An 18,930-nucleotide genomic window follows, 5' to 3' on the forward strand; every position below is an offset into this window, starting at 1 on the left:
AGAGGACAAATGTAGATGGAGAGTAGCCTTACTCTTACAAGACCCACACTCCATGTATAAAAATCATTGGGAAAGGATAGTGCAGACTGCTAGGATTGCCCGGCTGGTCCCACCTATGTACCTATAGATTTTTCATATGTAAGTGTTTCCCTTGGTTACTGTGCTCCCTCTGGACACACCAGGGGGAGAGACCAGCTCATATTTTGGCAAGGAAAGGAAGAAAAGAGAAGAAAGGATAAATGGACAGGAGCAAAAAAAGATTCGGGAAAAGAGAAGAAAGAAAGGAGCAAGTCTGAATCAGAGAGGAGGAGGCAACTGGAGCCCTCTGGAAGGCATTGAACACTCTACTTTAGAAAAAGGAGAGAAGAATTAAAATTGGCAAAATGAGGAGCCCCAGAATTGGCTCTCTTTAATCTCAAGCCTTGTTTTAGGAATAACATAGCTTTAAATCTTTTTTTTGTTGTTGCTATTTTGTTATTTTGAATAAAACTCTGGGACCTGAAGTCAGGAAGAATGAGTTCAAATCTGGCCTCAGACACTTAGTAACTTTGTGGCCCTGGGCAAGTCACTTAACCTCTGTCTGCCTCAATATCTCCATCTGAAAAATAGGGATAATATTAGCACCTACCTCCCAGGGTTGTTGTGAGGATGAAATGAGATCTTAGTTATAAAACACTTAGCACAGAGCCTGGCACATAGTAAGCACTGTATAAATGTTGGTTGTTATTAGCTATTATCATTATTATTATTTTGAACTTTACTTTTCTTTGTATCTCCAGATCTTAACAACACTATATCTGACATATATAACATATTTAACAAATGCTTAGAGATTGAATGATTGATTAGCTTGGCAAACTCCAACAAACATAAATGTTTCCATATAAGAATATGAACTGGTTAGCTGAACTGATCTCACAGTAGAGAAGTATTATGACATATGCTACAATTGTGTGTAAATAATGGAAAGGGCATTGGACCTGGTGCCTCTACTACACCTTCTGGCTTTGTAACAATCCCAGTCAAATGTCTCTGAACCTCCCATTTTCTCAGCTCTAAAATAATATGTGTGGCACGTACCTCACAGGAGTGTTGTAAGAACTTGATAATGATCATCACTGACATTTTATAGTATTTTAAAGTCTGCAAATAAATGTACATAAATAATTTTATTTGAGCATCACAATGATGCGAACTAGGTACTACAAGTATTTTAATCCCAATTTTACAGATAAAGAAACTGAGACTGAAGTTGTGACATGCCCGTGGTCATGAAGCAAGTAATTTTCAGTGGCAGGATTCATATCCTGGTCTTCCTGACTCCAAGTCAAGCACTCCATCCACACTGTCACCTTCGGGAAAGCGAGCCATTATTAGTATGTGTATACCCAACTTTGGAATTTGCTTTTAGGCTAAAAGGAACAACTTACTCCTTTTATAGCCTGCTTATGAGTGTAATGCAAGATTAAATTGAATGAAGTATCTTGAAGGCCAAGCCTGGGTATTATTTATGGAATTTCTACATCTATTTAAACTTCAGCTTTTCAGTTAGAACTTAACAGATAAATGCATCCATTATGGGCCTTGTTTATACTGTCAATCATCAAGCATTATTAAGTGCTTCCTATGTGCTAAGCACTGTGTTAAGCACTGGGGATATAAAGAAGGCAAAAAAATCAAACAAAACAGCAAAATGGTCTGTTCTTACAAGTGCTCACAGGCTAATGGGGGAAACAACATGAAAGCAACTGCATTCAAACATGTTATAAACAGGATAAATTGGAGATAATATCAGAGGAAAGGCACTAGCATTAAGGGATCTTCACAAAGGCTTCTGGTAGCTGGAATTTTAGCTATAATCTGAAGAAAGCCAGAGATGCCAGTAAATAATGATGAGCAAAGAGGGCATTCCAGGCATAGGGGAAATGGCTAGTGGAAATTCCTGGAGATAGGAGATGTGCAAGGAACAGTGAGGAGGTCAGCGTTAATGGATCGTAGCTTGGGGAGGTCAGGAGGGATAGTGAGATGTGAGATGACTGGAAATACAGGAGGGGGGTCAAGTTATTGATTGCTGAATAGAGAATTTGATTTGATCCTGGAGATGGCAGGGAATCACTGGTGTTTATTGAATGTGTGTTGGAGGGGGAGGGGAGGTTGACATGTTCAAATTTATGCATCAGGGAGATTAAGCGGACAGCTAGGTGGAGGATGGACTGTGGTGCAGAGACACTTGAGGCAAGGAGACCAAATAGAAGGCAATTGAAATAATCCAGACATATGGTGATTAAGTCCTAAATCAAGGTGGTGGCAGTGTTAGAGGAGAGAAGAGGGCACCTATGAGAAATGTTACAAGGACAGAGTGCCAGGCCTAGAGTCAAGAAGACTCATCTTCCTCAGTTCAAATCCAGCCTCACACACGTACTAGCTGTGTGACCCTGGGCAAGTCACTTAACCCGGTTTGCCTCAGTATCCTCATCTGTAAAATGAGCTGGAGAAGGAAATGGCAAACCACTCCAGTATTTCTGTCAAGACAACCCCAAATGAGGTCATGAAGAGTCAGACATGACTGAAATCGATAGAATGTGGCAACAGATTGGATATGGAGCCCAAAAGACTATGAGAAGTTAAAGATGACCCTTGGGTTATAAGTAGATAATGGTGTACTTGACAGTGATAGGGAAATTAGGAAAAAGAGACTAGAAGAGGATAATGAGTTCAGTTTTAGATATGTTGAGATATACCACCAGTCAATTAAGAAATGCTTATTGATCACCTATTATGAACAAAGCCCTATACTAAGAACATTGGGGGATAAAATGTGGTATAAGATAATGTCAGATTTCAAGAATCTTAAATTATATTGCAAAAATACAGGATATAGTCATTCAAAAGAGAACTAGCAATGTCAGGCAGCATACTGCTAGCTGGTATTTGGGGATCCAGGGCACACTTGAAAGGACTCCTTCACAATCTGACTACTCCCTATCTGTTCCAGTCTTCTTATTCCCCTGTACCTTCTCTCTAATCTAGCTATATCTGCCTGCGTGCTTCTCCTTACAGACTCCAATCCACCTCCTTGTTTTTTCAATGAATATCTTCCATGTCCAAAATCCTCTCCCTCTTTGTTCCTGCCTCTTGGCTTCCTGGCTTCCTTCGCAAATCAACTCATATCCCACCTTCTTTTTTATACTTCAATCTGTATTCAGACACCATCACTTCTTTCCCTGGGGATAGAAAACATTTTTCATCCTAAGTCCCTTCAGAGTTGTCTTGGATCATTGTATTGCTGAGAATGACTAAGTCATTCACAGCTGGTCATCTTACAATGTTGCTGTTACTTTGTACACGGTACATTTCATTTTGCATCAGCCCATGCAAGTCTTCCCAGGCTTTTCTGAGAGCATCCTGCTCATCATTTCTCAGTACAATTGTATTCCATCACAATTACATACCACAACTGGTTCAGCCATTCCCCATTTGATGGGCCTTCCCTCGATTTCTATTTCTTTGCCCCAAGAAAAGAGCTGCTAAAAATATTTTTGTACATATAGGTCCTTTTCCTTTTTGTTATTTATCTCTTTTGGGATGCAGACCTAGTAGTGGTATTACTCAGTCAAAGTGTATGCATGGCTTTATAGCCTCTTGGGCATAGTTCCAAATTGCTCTACAGGGTGGTTAAATCAGTTCACAATTCCACCAACAGTGCATTAAAGTCTCATTTTTCCCAGTCCCCTCCAACATTTGTCATTTACTTTTTCTGTCCTATTAGTCAATCTAATAAGCATGAGGTAGTACCTCAGAATTGTTTTAATTTGCATTTCTCCAATCACTAGTGAGTTAGAGTATTTTTTTTCATGTGGCTATAAATAGCTTTGATCCCTTCACTTAAAAAATGATCATATCTTTTGATCATTTGTTGATTGGGGAATGGCTTTTATTTTTATAAATTTGATTCAGTTCTGTATATGTTAGAGCAATGAGGCCTTTATCAGAAAAACTCACTTCAAAAATATTTTTACACTAATTATTGCTAACTATATTTCCCTCCATCCTATCTCCCCCATTTATTCTATTCTCTCTCCTTTCACCCTGTCCCTCCTCAAAAATGTTTTGCTTCTGACTGCCCCCTCCCCAATCTTCCCTCCTTTCTATCATTCCCCTTTCCTTATCCCCTTACCCTCCTATTTTACGGCAGAGTAAGATAGATTTCTATACCCAATTAAATGTGTATGTTATTCCCTCCTTGAGTCAATTCTGATAAGAGTAAGGTTCACTCACTGCCCCCTCATCTCCCACTTCTTCCCCTCCACTGTAAAAGCTTTTTCTTGCCTCCTGTATGTGAGATAGTTTATCTCATTCTCTCCCTTTCTCTTTCTCCCAGTACATTCTTCTCTTACCCCTTAATTTTAGTTTTCAGATATCATTGCTTCATATTGAACTCACCCCTGTGCCGTCTGTGTGTGTGTGTGTGTGTATATATATGTATATGTATATGTATATGTATATGTATATATGTGTGTGTGTATGTATGTGTATATATATATATATATATGTATGTACGTATGTATGTATGTGTGTGTGTATATACGCCTTCTAACTACCCTAATAATAAGAAAGGTCTTATGAGTTACAGATATCATCTTCCCATGCAGGAATATAAAGAGTTTAACCTTATTAAGTCTCCTGTGATTTCCTTTTCCTGTTTACCTTTTTGTGCTTTTTTTTGAGCCTTGTATTTGAAAGTCAAATTTTCTATTTAACTCTGGTCTTTTTATTAAGAATACTTGCCAGTCCTCTATCTCATTAAATATCCATTTTTTCCCCTGAAAGATTATACTCAGTTTTGCTGGATAGGTGATTCTTGGTTGTAATCCTAGCTCCATTGCCCTCTGAAATATTATATGCCCAGCCCTCCAATCCTTTAATGTAGGAGCTCCTAAATCTTGTGTTATCCTGATTATGGCTCCATGATACTTGAATTGTTTGTTTCTGGCTGCTTGCAATGTTTTCTCCTTCACCTGGGAACTCTGGAATATGACTATGATATTACTGGCAGTATTTATTTTGGAATTTCTTTCAGAAGGTGATCGGTAGATTCTTTCAATTTTTATTTTACCCTCTGGTTCTAGAATATATGGGCAGGGCAGTTTTCCTTGATAATTTCTTGAAAGATGATGTCTAGGCTCTTTTTTTAATCATGGATTTCAGGTAGTCCAATAATTTTTAAATTATCTCTCCTGGATCTATTTTCCAGGTCAGTTGTTTTTCCAATGAGGTATTTCACATTGTCTTCCATTTTTCTTTTCTTTTTGTTTGTTTTATTTTATTGTTTCCTGATTTCTCATAAGGTCATTAGCTTCCATTTGCTCCACTCTAATTTTTAAGGAATTATTTTCTTCAGTGAGCCTTTAGATCTCTTTTACATTTGGCCTAGTCTGTTTCCTCATCATTTTTTTGTGGTCTCCTTTACCAAGCTGTTGACTCATTTTTCATGATTTTCTTGCATCACTATCATTTCTCTTCCCAATTTTTCTCTGCTCTCATACTGGATTTTCAAACTCCTTTTTGAGCTCTTCCATGGCCTGAGACCAATTCATATTTTTTTTCTTGGAGGCTTTGGATGTCAGAGCTTTGACTTTGTTGTCTTCTTCTGAGTGTGTGTTTGATCTTCCTTGTCACCATAGTAATTTTCATAGTCAGAGTTTTTTTCTGTTGTTTGCTCATTTTCCCAGCCTATTATTTGACTTTTAATTCTTTGTTAAAGTAGGGTTCTGCTTCCAGGGTGGGGGACACACTGTTCCAAGCTTCAGGGGTTTTGTGCAGCTGTTTTCAGAGACACTTCTGGGGACCAGTACATTTTCAGTTCTTCCAAGGTGGTATGATCTGAGGACAGGTGTTTACTACTCTCCTGGCCTGTGCTCTGGTCTATGAGCAACCACAAGCACTCTTTTCTATCCTGAAACTGTGACATCCTTAACAATAACTTCTGGTTCCTTTTATGTTATCTTGAGTATGCCCCTATCATGTCACAGAGCCTGGCACTCAGAGGTGATGGGACCGTTATAATTATCACCATCAACCACCAGTGCCTTGCTAAGAATTGACAAAAGAATCCGAGGAAGGACATTAATTCCTGCCAAGCAAAAAGAGCAAACATCTTTCTAATATCAATATCAAACCAATGCTATTGTTTATCACTGAGATATAGAATACAGCAGTCTCCAAAGAATTAAAAAATAATCCCACATAGAAGGCAATGGAGAGGTGCATGGTGGTTATGTGAAGAATGGAATGTATTACCTACCAATGAGAAGCCCCAAAGAAGAGTAGAGGCAAAAGATGTCATCAAAACATTATAAAAGAAAAGGAGATGAGGTGATTACGTGGTAAGGGTAAGGGATTGACAAGTGGACTGTGAATGGTTCCATTGTTGCACATCTCCTTGTCAAGAGAAAGGGAAGAAGGCCTCTAGCAAGTTGAGTGGACCTTCTATGGAAGTCTTATGGGAAGATATGGATAAAGGTCACACAGAATAAAGAGGCATAGATAAGTCACAATCTCTCATTTGAGGTAACTTCCAAATACATGAGATTACAATGTTTTGGAGTATTGAGAATAAGTACAGTTCAAAGGTCCAGGACATACACAACCAACTGCCATGAGACAGAGGTGGAAAATGATCCTGTGACCCAAGAGTCTTCCTAACTGCTACCTGCCAGTCAGTCAGCCAGTCATCAAGTATTTATTAAGTCCCTACTATGTGCCAGGTATTGTGCTAAGAACAGAGAATTCAGAGAAAGGCAGAAGACAGGCCCTATCCCTGAAGAGCTGACAATGTAATGCCAATGTGTTTACTTTGCTTTCAATATTTTGTGGAAAGTTTTCTACTCATTCAGATTCCATGTAAATCCTTAGTTGTTGAAGTCTTCCTAATTGCAAAAGGACTTCTAGTACCTTGGCATGACCTAGATTTAACCAGGACTTTTCTGTGGATGTCTTTTGGAGGGCTGTAATCACAACACCAGTGATTTCAGTCCTCAAATTGAAAGCTTCAATCTGAAAAGACAGAATAATTTTTCCTGTCCCCAGAATCACCAGTAACGTGTTAGTGATTGATGGGAACACAGAAAATTGTCTTTGGGGGTTCAGCTAGAGCAGGGTGATTCACATAAAGAAACATTTTCTCCACTTTATTCCAGAAAACAGCCAGGCAATAGTCTCTCCTCAAAGGTCATAAAATGCTTTATAAAACTGTGGCCAATCACATCACTTGACTTCCAAGTAGAGTCTATGTCTGGGAATAATTAGCTTGGAAATAATTTCAGGTCCATCATGCGTTTGACTCAAATCCCAAATTTACCATAAAGAAATAGCAGCACAGTGCCATTATACAATTTCATTTTCTCATGATGTAATATTTCTGATGTGGAACAATTAGCCTCAATCTCCTCCTATTAAGATGCACATTCCGTAACTAATGGTAATTACCTAACAAGGTTGACATTATTCAAATTTATCTTTTCCTATTCTTCCTTCCACCCTCTTTCATCTCTTTTTATCTTTTCATACTATATCATTTTGTATGTCTCCAAAGGAACATATATTTAGAGCTAGGAGCTTAGAGGTCACCTAGGGAGGTTAATGTCAACCAAAGTCATACAGACGATTAATGGTGGAGTCAGGAGTAGGCTCAGTAACTTGTTCTGTACCTCTTTCATTCACTTCCTCCTCTTGAGCATGTGTTTTCTTACTGTACTATAAACTCTCTGACGACAAGTATTTTTGTCTTAGGGCATCGAGGGGGTACAGAGGATAGAGCACTGGGCCTGTAGTCAGGAAGACTCATCTTCCTAAGTTCAAATCCAGCCTTGGACAGTTACTAGTTGTGTGACCTTGGGCAAGTCACTTAACCCTGTTTGCCTCAGTTTCTTTATCTGTAAAATGAGCTGGAGAAGGAAATGGAAAACCACTCTAGTATCTTTGCCAAGAAAACCCCAAATGAAATCACGAACAGTCAGACATAATTAAAACTATTGAACGACAGCAATCAAATTTGTCTCAGCAGTAACAATAGCAGCTGGCATACATATAGTGTATTGTTTACAAAGTGGTTTATAAATATCATCCCCTTTGATCCTTACAACAACCCTGAGGGATAAGTGTTATTCTTATCCCCATTTTTACAGATGAGCAAACTGAGACCAATGGAGATTAAGTGACTTGTCCAGGGTCACACAACTAGTAAGTTTATCTAAGGCAAGATTTGAAGTTAATTCTTCCTGACCCCACATCCGGTACTGTTTCCATTCGGATGTATTTATCTTCTCCACCAGCTAGAATAGTGTTTTGTACATAGTATGTACTATAAAAAGATAAGAAAATCTCAAAACTAGAAGAGACATCTGACCATATGTGAATAAGAAATCCTTTCTCCAATGCCCCTGACAGGTGGCAATTTAATTTCCACTTGAAAACCTCCAATAGTGGGGCAGAATTACAGAATTTAGATCTGGGAGGGACTTTAGCAGCCATCTAGTCTCACCTATATCCAAAGAGGTGTCTTCAAAACAGTATTCTTTATAAGTGGTCCTTCAGCCCCAAGTAAAACACCTGTTGGGTTGGGGGTTTTTTTGGGGGGGTGGTTTTTTTTAAGCAATTGGGATTAAATGACTTGTCTAGGGTAAGCACACCTAATAAGTATCTGAGGTCAGATTTGAACTGCCTGACTCTCAGGTTGATGCTCTTTCCACTGAGCCACCTAGCTGTGCCCCCAAGTAGAAGACTTTAAATTAAAAGGTCATTACCTCTCAAAACAGATCTTTCTATTTTGGGATAGCTCTTACTGTTGAAAACTTTGTCTTCACTTCAAGCTTTGACCCATTGATACTGGTTGTCCTCTATGAGACCAAATAGAACAAGTCTAATCTTTCTTAAAAATAGTTGTCATGTCCCTCCTGAAACTTCTCTTCTCCATGTTAAACATTCCCAATTTCTTCAACTGATCTTCATATGAAATAGGCTCTGGACCAATCATGATTGGTCTCCTCTGCATGCTCTCCAAGTTGGCACTGTTCCTCCTAAATTGGTGTGCCTTAAATGGAATTGAACACAATGTACCAAATTTGGTCCAACCAAGAACTATAACCTTCTGTTCCTAGAAGCTGTGACTTTCTTAATGCTGCCCAAAATTGTATGCCAAAAGCTGCCCCAATCAATCAATGAACAAATGGGGGTTTTAAGTTTTGTTTTTTAGGGACATGTTATGTGGCCATCACCTAAGAGGTGCTGAGAATGCAAATTCAAAAATTAAATACTCTCTGCCCTTAAGGAATTCTCCACTCTCCACTTTTCATCTGCAACTCAGGCTGGTTTCAACTCCATAGAATAAGATACCCTTCCCAAGTTAAGTGGATTACTTGAAATCTCACGATCATACTGTTTAACTCACTCTTGGATACTGAACAACTTCCCCACTCTCTTTGTCTCCCCTTCCCTGTGACTGGAGGACTCAAGGGTGGTTTACTAAACTCTTGCCAAAGCTTTCCTTGAAAGAGGGCAAGATATGAACTTTAAGCTCCCTCTCTACTTTTTTTTTGGAGGCAATCATGGTTAAGTGACTTGCCCAGGGTCACGCAGCTAGAGGCTAGATTTGAACTCAGGTCCTCCTGATTCCAGGGCCTTCTTCAACTCCTGTGTGACCCTGGGGAAGTCATTTAAACTTTGTTTGCCATAATCCACTGGAGAAGGAAATGGCAAACTATTCCAGTATCTTTGCCAAGAAAACCCCACATGGGGTCATGAAGAGTTGGATATGCCTGAACAACAAATAGTTTAGGGCAGTTAGGTGACTCGGTGGATAGAGTGTGGGGCTTGAAGTCAGAAAGATTTGAGTTCAAATCTGACCTCAGATAATTACCAGCTGTGTGACCCTAAGCAAGTCTCTTAAGTTTGTTTGCTTTAGTTTCTTCATCTGTCAAAGAAGTTAAAGAAGGAAATGGCAAACCACTCCAGTTTCTCTGCCAAGAAAACCCCAAGTGGGGTCACAAAGAATCAGATGTGACTGAAATGACCGAATGATAGCAACCAGACAAGAGGGCTTAGACTAGAGAAATAGCAATAGGGGTGTAAAGAAGGGAACAGAGCCACCATAATTTCACTGCTTGTCGCTCATTTTACTTTCTAAGGCTAGAAAAAGAAATTCCAATACTTCTTCCGTTTGAGAGGCAGCATGGAGTGAAACAAAGAGAGTTATACTGGAAAGTCAAGAAAGGCTTAGGTTTAAATCTTGTTTCTGATATTTGCTCTTTGTGGGGAAGTCACTTAACCTCTCCTGGCCTCTATTTCCTCATCTGTAAAACAGGGAAAATACCCGTAGTGCTTCCCTCACAGGGCTATGGTTAGGATCAAATGAGATCATTTATCTAAAGTATGTCTCAGGCCCAGTTGCTATTTATTATTTCATAACATTATGGGAAGAAAATTAAAAAAAAAAACCCTGAGTCTGAAGGCAGAGGACCTGAATTCAAATCCAACTTTGATTACATATTCTCATGGTAACATTTACAATCTCACTTAACCTTACGTCTCATTTTCCTCATCTGTATTATGAAAGAACTAAAGATAGCTAGCACCTCGATAGTTCAAAATATCTGATCTGGCTCCTCTAAGGGGAAGCAGCTGGTGACCTTTTGTTTTTCAGTCATGTCTGACTCTTTGTGACCCCATTTAGTATTTTCTCAGGGTTTGCCATTTCCTTCTCCAGCTCGTTTTACAGATGATGAACTGAGGCAAACAGGGTTAAGTGAGTTGCTTGGAGTCATATAGCTAGTAAGTTTATGAGGCCAGATTTGAGCATGGGGAGATGAGTCTTGCTGACTCTAGACCCAGGACTCTATCTATCCATTGCACTAGCTAGCTGCTCCAGAAGTTGGTGTCACAGTGGTCAGAGTTCTGGGCTAAGAGTTAGGGAGACCTGAATTCAAATCTGTCTTCAGACACTTAACTGGGCAAGTCACTTGACTGCTGTGCCTCAGTTTCCTCAACTGTAAAAGTAGGAATAATAATAGCACCTACCTTGCAGTATTGTTGTGAAGATCCACTAAGATAATATATGTAAAAAGCACTTAGTATGGTGCCTGTCACCATAATATAAGTGTTTTGCCCCTCTCCCTCCTAAGTATTCTCTTTGCTAGATTAGACAGAATTAGTTGCTTCACCCTATTGTTATATGCCAAAATTTTGAGTGGCCACACCTTTCTGTCTCCTCTAAAAATTTTTGGATATATGAATAAATTAATGTAGGATGTTTTGACTATGAATAGAGTTTTAGTTCATCATAAGTTTAGAACTAAAAAGTACCGTAGAGACCATCTAGTTTAGCCTGTCTCCATCCCACACCACACCCCTTTTACAGCTGAGGAATCTGTTGCCAAGAGAGAATAAATGATTTGCCCAAGATCACTGAAGTACCAAGCGGCCAGGCCAAGATTTAAGCCCAAGTCCCCTGACTCTCAATTCAGCACTTTTTTTTGACTGAATATCCAAGGTTTCCATTCACTAATTTTTATTCCACTGTCTTTTCCAAACATATCACCTATTCTGGGCTATTTATATTTCTATTCTCCCTTGTACTGATAAGAACACAGTGGAGATCCAAATCAAATTTCCTATCATTCCTCATCTTCGCAGGTTCCCCAGCTCTGAAGCAGGGCTTCGGCAGCACACAGATCCTGAGGATGAGTTTCTTCCCTTTCTAATGTGTGTATGTGTTGACTTTTCTCAACAGGTATGTTAGGTCAAGGACAAAGCATGACGTTGACATGCGCATAGGCATCCATTCTGGATCAGTCCTCTGTGGAGTGTTGGGTCTCCGGAAGTGGCAGTTTGATGTTTGGTCCTGGGACGTGGACATCGCAAATAAGCTAGAATCAGGTGGAATCCCTGGGTAAGCTGTCCAACAAGCCTCACTAATGCTTTGATTTTTCTCTTTGCCTTGTAATTCAAACATATGAAATGCATAGCCACAACTTTGAAAATTCACTGAATTAGAGGCTTGCAATAGGCATTTATTATAATGCTTGTTGACCTGACTTAACTCATCTTGAATGACCTGTAAGTAGAACTGGTCTCCAGTAATGTCTGTTGAAACCAATTAGCCACAAACATAGAAACAGTGCATGTTAAAAATAAAATTACATATAAGAGATCTCCATGGCCCTTGGAGTTTTGTGCTCAGATGTCAGTCGTTCCTTCAGACAATTAGCCCTGTGGATCTGGGTTTGTGGCTTAGGCTTCTGAGCATTAGATAGAAGCAAGGAGTTCTGAAATATTTTTTGCCTTTGACAAGATCAGTATGTCTCCATTTAATTCCTTCCCACAAATCTAGATTTCTGCCCCTACTGAATATTCTTAGCTGTCTATTTTATCTTAATAGCATAAACCTCTCACCCTTTTACTTATCTGATATATACCATTCATTTTACTGTACCCCAGAATGGATTAGATCCAAAGTTGACTTTACACTTTGAGTGGCTTATTTGAAATATACCACATAAATACAACATTTTATTTTTTGTACTGAAAAGCACCACTGGGCCAGTAAATTATCTGAAAAATTGTTCCTAAATATTATTTCATGGCACACTGGAATATGTGGGACTGCTATATTTGTTTAAGCATTTATTATTATGTTAGGCACTGTACTAATTAATGGAGAATTTAAAAAAAAACTGCCCTCAAGAGCCTACAATCTAATGAAATTTACAAACTCATTTCCCACGTGATAGGGAAAAGTTTCAAAAGACTTTCTATCTTTGCGAGACAGCCTGGCTTTTATTGGAGTCACCAAGTACAACATACTCACCTTTCTAATACTTGAATTACCACTCTAGAGAAGGTACCATACATGTGAGTGTGTAGGTCCAGCTCAAACTAGCTTGTGAGAGCCAATTGTTAAAATTTTACTGTGGGAGTTTATACTTTGGAAATCAGCAAATACTATAAATCACAGCTTGATTTATTGTTCTGTTGATTGTCTAGGTCAGGGATTGGCAAACCAGAGGTCTAAATCTAGCTTTTGCCCTGTTTCTGGCTTCTGAATGAAGGATGATTAAAACAGAACCAGGGGGCTTTAGTTTGCTAACCCCTGATCTAGACATAAGAAAGTGATGAAGAACAATTAATAATGAAGATTAAACTTAAAAGTATGTTTTGTGTGCTTTTTTTTCCAAGAGAGCCAATTGTTAAACATTTATCAGCATGTTACTAGCACCAAAAGTCACACACCAGGCACCTGAGATAAGGAGATACAGACATACCACAACTGCTCACCAGCTGTCTCCACACAAATTGTTCACCAAAGGAATACACAAGAGACACCATTGTAAAGGGGTATCTCTAGGGAAACCCCTACAGTAATGCTGAGCCCTTCCCCAATTCCCAGACTTACTTGAGTCTGATCACTTCTTTCCTATTATGTAAATTCTTCTCAATGGCATAGTGCCCAGTCTTCATACTTGTTAGTAATGGTAATTGTCTTTTTTTTTCTACTTCAGTGACCAAGCTACATTGTGCCTTGACATACAAAAGTGACATTTTAGCTACTTGCTAAGATGCTCACCAGCTCTGTAAGGCTCTGGTTGGTTTCCTCTAGCTCCAGTGCTAATAAGGGAAGGAAATTGACACTTAATTGAGTTTCTTGATAATTAAAAGTTGGCCAGATATTCCCTTTTTCTTTCAATCATTTTGTTAAAACATCATTGTCAACAGCATTAGCCTACTTAACTACCAGAGTAAAGGCTAGATGGCAGAGCTGTTGGGGATATTCCTGAGTAGACTGGATGACCTCTGGATCCCTTGTCCAACCCACAAGTTCTGATAGCCTGATCACAGAATCAGCAGTGTTACTTAGTCTATCTTGGGTGATTAAGAACGATACAGTCTCTCTGATCATCATTCTCTACATCAGTTCTCAGATGTTAAAGGTATTTAAGAACTGACCCTTTATTTTCATACAGCTCCTTCCCATTTACCTTGATATTTCAAGAGAAGGGTCCCATTCCCTGACCCAGAGCCTATGTACTTCTTCCAAAGCTCAAATGTCCAGTTCTAATTGGAGTCCCTTTAAAATAGCATCTCCAGAGTACCATACTTTGTACCTCATCCTAGAGGGGATGGACTATTAGGAGCAGTTCATTTAAAGTCATGGTTGGAGAATGGAGTATGCTGGTTAATAAAGCATTTGGTTTGACAGCTGCCTTGTCAACCAGAAGAATTAGGATTATAGAGGATTAGTACTGGTTTTATGGAGGGCTTAAGAGAAATCCATCTTGTCACTTTCTAGCAATACAGACAGGGTCCATAGATGACTGATTTTCAGAAAACCGAACTGCAGTGAGAGCCACCATACCATGACCATAATGAGCACAAGTTAGCATTTCAAATAACAGAAAAAGGATTTTATAAGTACAACTAAAAGTGAAGAGTTTTGGATTGCCCCACCTAGGGAATGCTGGTCAGTGCAAAGCAGTGTTCCTGTATTAACTAATCCTGCTTTTCTCCTTAAACAGTAACTTCCAAGATCATAAAACTGGACAAAAATTGGCAATTTGTGAAAAGTATCCTACCTTTGGTTTGTAAAATTTCCTCATTTGGAAAGAGCGGAAAACTTTGTATTTATGTAGGAGGAAAGGGGGAGGAAGAAGAGGAACTAAGAAAAAGGACTTGCATTTTGAAACTCAGGAAGTCAATTTTTTGTGGGTTATCAAATACATTTCATGGCTGTTATTGGCTTATCCATTGCTAGTAGATACTTTTAGAGAAGGTAAATTTATTTTAGATAAAAGGCCCAGATACATTTTGCTTTATGGAATTCTGGGGCACAAAACATGCACTGTGTCTTTGGCTTAAAAATTTTTTAAAAAGTTGGGGAGGGGACAAGCAAGTAGAAGTTTCATAGCTTCTTTCCTTTGGGAGGAAGTAAAATGGAGAGGGAATAAAAGAGAAGACATTCAGATTGGCTAATAAACCAAATGCAGTCTATATTGGACTTCATTTTACCTTTTATTAGTGTTCACTTACTTCTTTAGCATGACCAATATATTAATTCTTTCCAGCCTTGAAAATTTAAATTCTAATTCAATTCATCTCTACAAACATTTATTAAGGGTCAGTTGTGTACCAAGGGCTGAGAAAATAAAGACAAAATGAAAACAATATTTACCATCAATGGGTATATAATCTAGTAAGAGGGATGAAATATATGCGTACAAAATCCCATTAAATATGACATCTCTAGAGGCATAGCAGAGAACAAATGAGTGACCTGAGAGATTTCAGGAGGGAAGGGATCAGCAAAAGCTTCCTGCATCTTGAACGTGTCTTATACATCTTATATATGTCTGTACTGCTCAAAGCAGTCACTTAATCATATGGTGGTGACATTTACACAGCCAACCAAAATAATTCAGGCTGTCAACTCTTCTCTGAAACTAGAATTCTCCAAATTGTCTTGAAGACCTGTTGGGTGTTACTTTAATAATATCCCAGATAGGAAACAGGAATAAACCAAAGTGATCTGAAAGAGTTAACAATTTGTCTTATATTGTAAGTTCATTTATTCACTTCTTAACTATTTAAATTCAATTTGGTTCATTAAATATTTATTGTGTCATCACTATAGGCAAGGTAGAATACTAAATACTGCTAAAAAGGAGAGATGATATGCAAAAATGAATAAGACCCAGTCATTACCCTCATGAAACTCTCTAGAGGGTGGTGGAGATAAGACAACAAACATTCATATCATTAGAAAATAAGTTTTGTGTGCACCGGACCACTGGTTATAGTTTAGTTAATTAACCAATTAATGAGTTGAGGTGCCCTCCCTCTTCACTTCTACATTTTGCAATTTCTAGGATACTTCTACGCTAAGTACAAATATTCCTTATTATAGTACATTTCTTGTCCCACTCTTCCCCATTCCAGATGTTTGAGCTCTCCAAATGATTTGGTATATGTTTTATATTTGCTTATCCTCATAGATATCATTTAGCTTTCATTTCTTCATATCCCCCATACCTAGAATACAGTGGGTGCTTAATAAATGTACTGCACTGAATTGAATCCCATTGAATAAGACATTCCAATTCAATACAACTCAACAAAAATGTATTAAGTCCTTACTATGTACAAAGCCTGAGGACAGTAAGCACAAACATGCATGTTTATAATAGCTTTAGGGGATGTTTTTTTTAAGTGGGAAGAAACGTGGGAGGAAGCGCAAAAAAATGTTCATTAATTGAAAAAATGTAATGCATAATTAACAATTTCTGGTCTTGATAGCTAGCTTTTATATCGTACTTTAAGTTTTGCAAAGAGCTTAACAAATATTACCTCATTTTATCCTCACTACAGCCTTGGGAGGTAGGTTCTATTATTATTCTTATTTTACAGATGAGAAAACTGAGGCAGAGAGGTTAAGTCCCTTCTCCAGGGTTACACAGCTCCTAAGTGTTTGAGGCCAGATTTGAACTTCACATCTCCTGACTCTGAGTTCAGTGCTTTTGGCACTGTATCACCTAGCTGCCAGTCAAATGACAGAATTAAATGATGGCATTGCCCAAACAAGATACATAAATAAGTGCCAAAGCAGGCTGCTCATTCTTCTCTAAACATGCCCTGCCTTTCTGTCTTTCCCTACTTTGATCTGACTCCATCAAGAATCCTGACCTTGCCATTTTCTCCTGCCTAGTGAAATCCTACCTCATCTCTTACAAAGACCTTAACACAAATAAAAAAAAAAGATGAAGAAGGTCTGAGCACTCTCAATGAGGACATTTGAGTGAAGGGACAAGAAGCCATGTTTGGGCTCAGCGTATGAGAATATTCTGACAACTATGACCATCTAGTACTAGAATAGGCTGCCTCTGAAGGAAGTGAGGTTCCTGTCACTGGAGGTTGTCACAAGGTGCTGGAAACTAGTAGGTAATTAATAGGTTGAGAGAGCATTTGCTAGCCAGGGGAGGGTGAATAGATTAATGTCATGGTCCTGTCATAACATTCCATTTCAAAAATCAAAGTAGCAAAACTAGAAAGCTGTCCCAAAGCTAAAACAGAAAAGTAACATATTAGAAAACTAGGCAGCCAAATATGGTTTGAACCGGAGCACAACCAGATTAAAACAACCATCAGGGACTGGGAAGTCTACATAGAGCAGGAAACCATCATAGAGGGCAAAGCACAGGGTATAGTCATGTCTTTAAATTTGAAGTCAGAGCCCTTGAGTTCAATTCTCTATCTCTCCATTTACTAAAAATGTTAATTTGGGCAAATCACTTATCGTCCGTGGGCCTCACCTTCCTCATCTGTAAAGTGAGTTGGCTAGGCTAGATGACTTCTAAGTCCCTCCCAGCTCTAAATGTGTCCCCTGTTCTAATACATGTGGATGTTGCCTAGGCTCTGTCCTTGGCCTTCTCTCTTTACAATTCTATCCCCTAATCTCATCCTTTCCTATGTCTACACTTATCTCCTCTGTGTAGAGAGAACTCCCAGATCTACCTCTTGAGCCCTCATGAGAGGAATCCCCAAACCTGGAGTCCCAAAGAAGAATGGTGGAAAATAGCATGGCATAATGTATTGAGTCTTAATTAGGCTTGGGTTTAAAAAAATAAATAGATCTAAATCATGCCTTTGGCATTTACTATGTGTGACCATAGGGAAGTAATTTACTCCCTCTTAGCCTCAGTATCTACGTCTATAAACCGAAGATAATAGTGCCTACAGGACTTGCCTCACAAGCTTATTGTGAGGATTAAATTGGATAATGCATGTAAGGTACCCTGCAAAGAGCTGTAAAATGGCATTATGATTGTCTTCCATTAGTATCACAGAATCTCAGATCTGGAGGGGACTTCCAACATCAATCTTCCTAATATCTTTCAGATGTACCCCTCTTCTCTCTGATATCATCACCTTGGTGCAGGCCCTCATCACTCTAGGCCTGGATTATTGCAATGGCCTGATCTCTTTACCCCAAGTCTCTCCCTACTCTAGGACATCCTTCTTTCTTCAATCTTTCCAAAGTGCAGGTCTGATCGTGTTAGCCCATCTTCAGTAAACTCCAGGGGCTTCCTCTATTTGATTTGTAAAGTCCATTTCCTACCTTTCTAATATCTCACACCTTGCTCCCCTTCACATGCCCTCAAACCTGGTTTTCCACTTGCTGTTCCCCTTTTCTAGAATGTTCTCCCTCTTCATCGCCACCTCCTGGCTTCCACGGCTTCCTTCAAATTTCACCTAAAGTCTCACGTTGTGCTGGAGGCCTTACCCAATCCTCCTTAATGCCTTCCCTCCAAGACCATCCCTAATCTATCCTGTGTGTCCCTTCGATTGTGCATTGTTGTTCTGTCTCATTAGACTGTGAGCTAAGACCACCTTTTTGGGGGAAGGAAGAGATGCTTTTCCTTTATCAACAATCCTTGGTATAGTGCCTGCAACAGAGCAGCCACTTAACAAATGCTAAAAGACTGACTAACTTGAGAGGCCATCTAGAGCAGCCATTACCTGAACAAGATTCCTCTCTAATACACACTGTGCAAGAGGTCATTGAACTTGCACTTGACAATCTCTTGCAAGGGGATGCCTACTACCTCATGAAGCAGCCCATTAAAGTTTTGGAGAGCTCTGTTGCTTAGGTAGCTTTCCATTATACTGAACGAAACTCTCCTTTTCTACTTTCCAGAAGTGGCAGGGTCCTCAGAGACTACAAGGCCCACCCCAGTTTGCAATACCCTTTACCTATATCAGTTAAGCTTCTCAACAACCCTATGAGGCACTTAATAGAGATATTATGATCCCCATTTTATAGAACAGAGAACCAAGGCTCAGTGAGATTAAGTCATTTGCTCATGGTCACATAACTAATGTGTCATG

The 18,930-nt window shown here is 39.1% G+C and overlaps 1 protein-coding gene across 1 annotated transcript in view; it reads left to right on the forward strand.

The window, feature by feature from the left end:
* Window positions 1-18,930, forward strand: part of ADCY8 (adenylate cyclase 8) — a 401,436-nt gene that overhangs the window by 200,911 nt on the left and 181,595 nt on the right. Inside the window, exon 6 of the mRNA XM_036765122.1 lies at window positions 11,786-11,944. Coding sequence (XP_036621017.1) covers window positions 11,786-11,944 — 159 coding nt within the window. The remainder of the gene's footprint in view (window positions 1-11,785; window positions 11,945-18,930) is intronic.

The sequence above is a fragment of the Trichosurus vulpecula genome, chromosome 1, assembly GCF_011100635.1.
Source record: "Trichosurus vulpecula isolate mTriVul1 chromosome 1, mTriVul1.pri, whole genome shotgun sequence".
Classification (NCBI taxonomy): Eukaryota; Metazoa; Chordata; class Mammalia; order Diprotodontia; family Phalangeridae; genus Trichosurus; species Trichosurus vulpecula.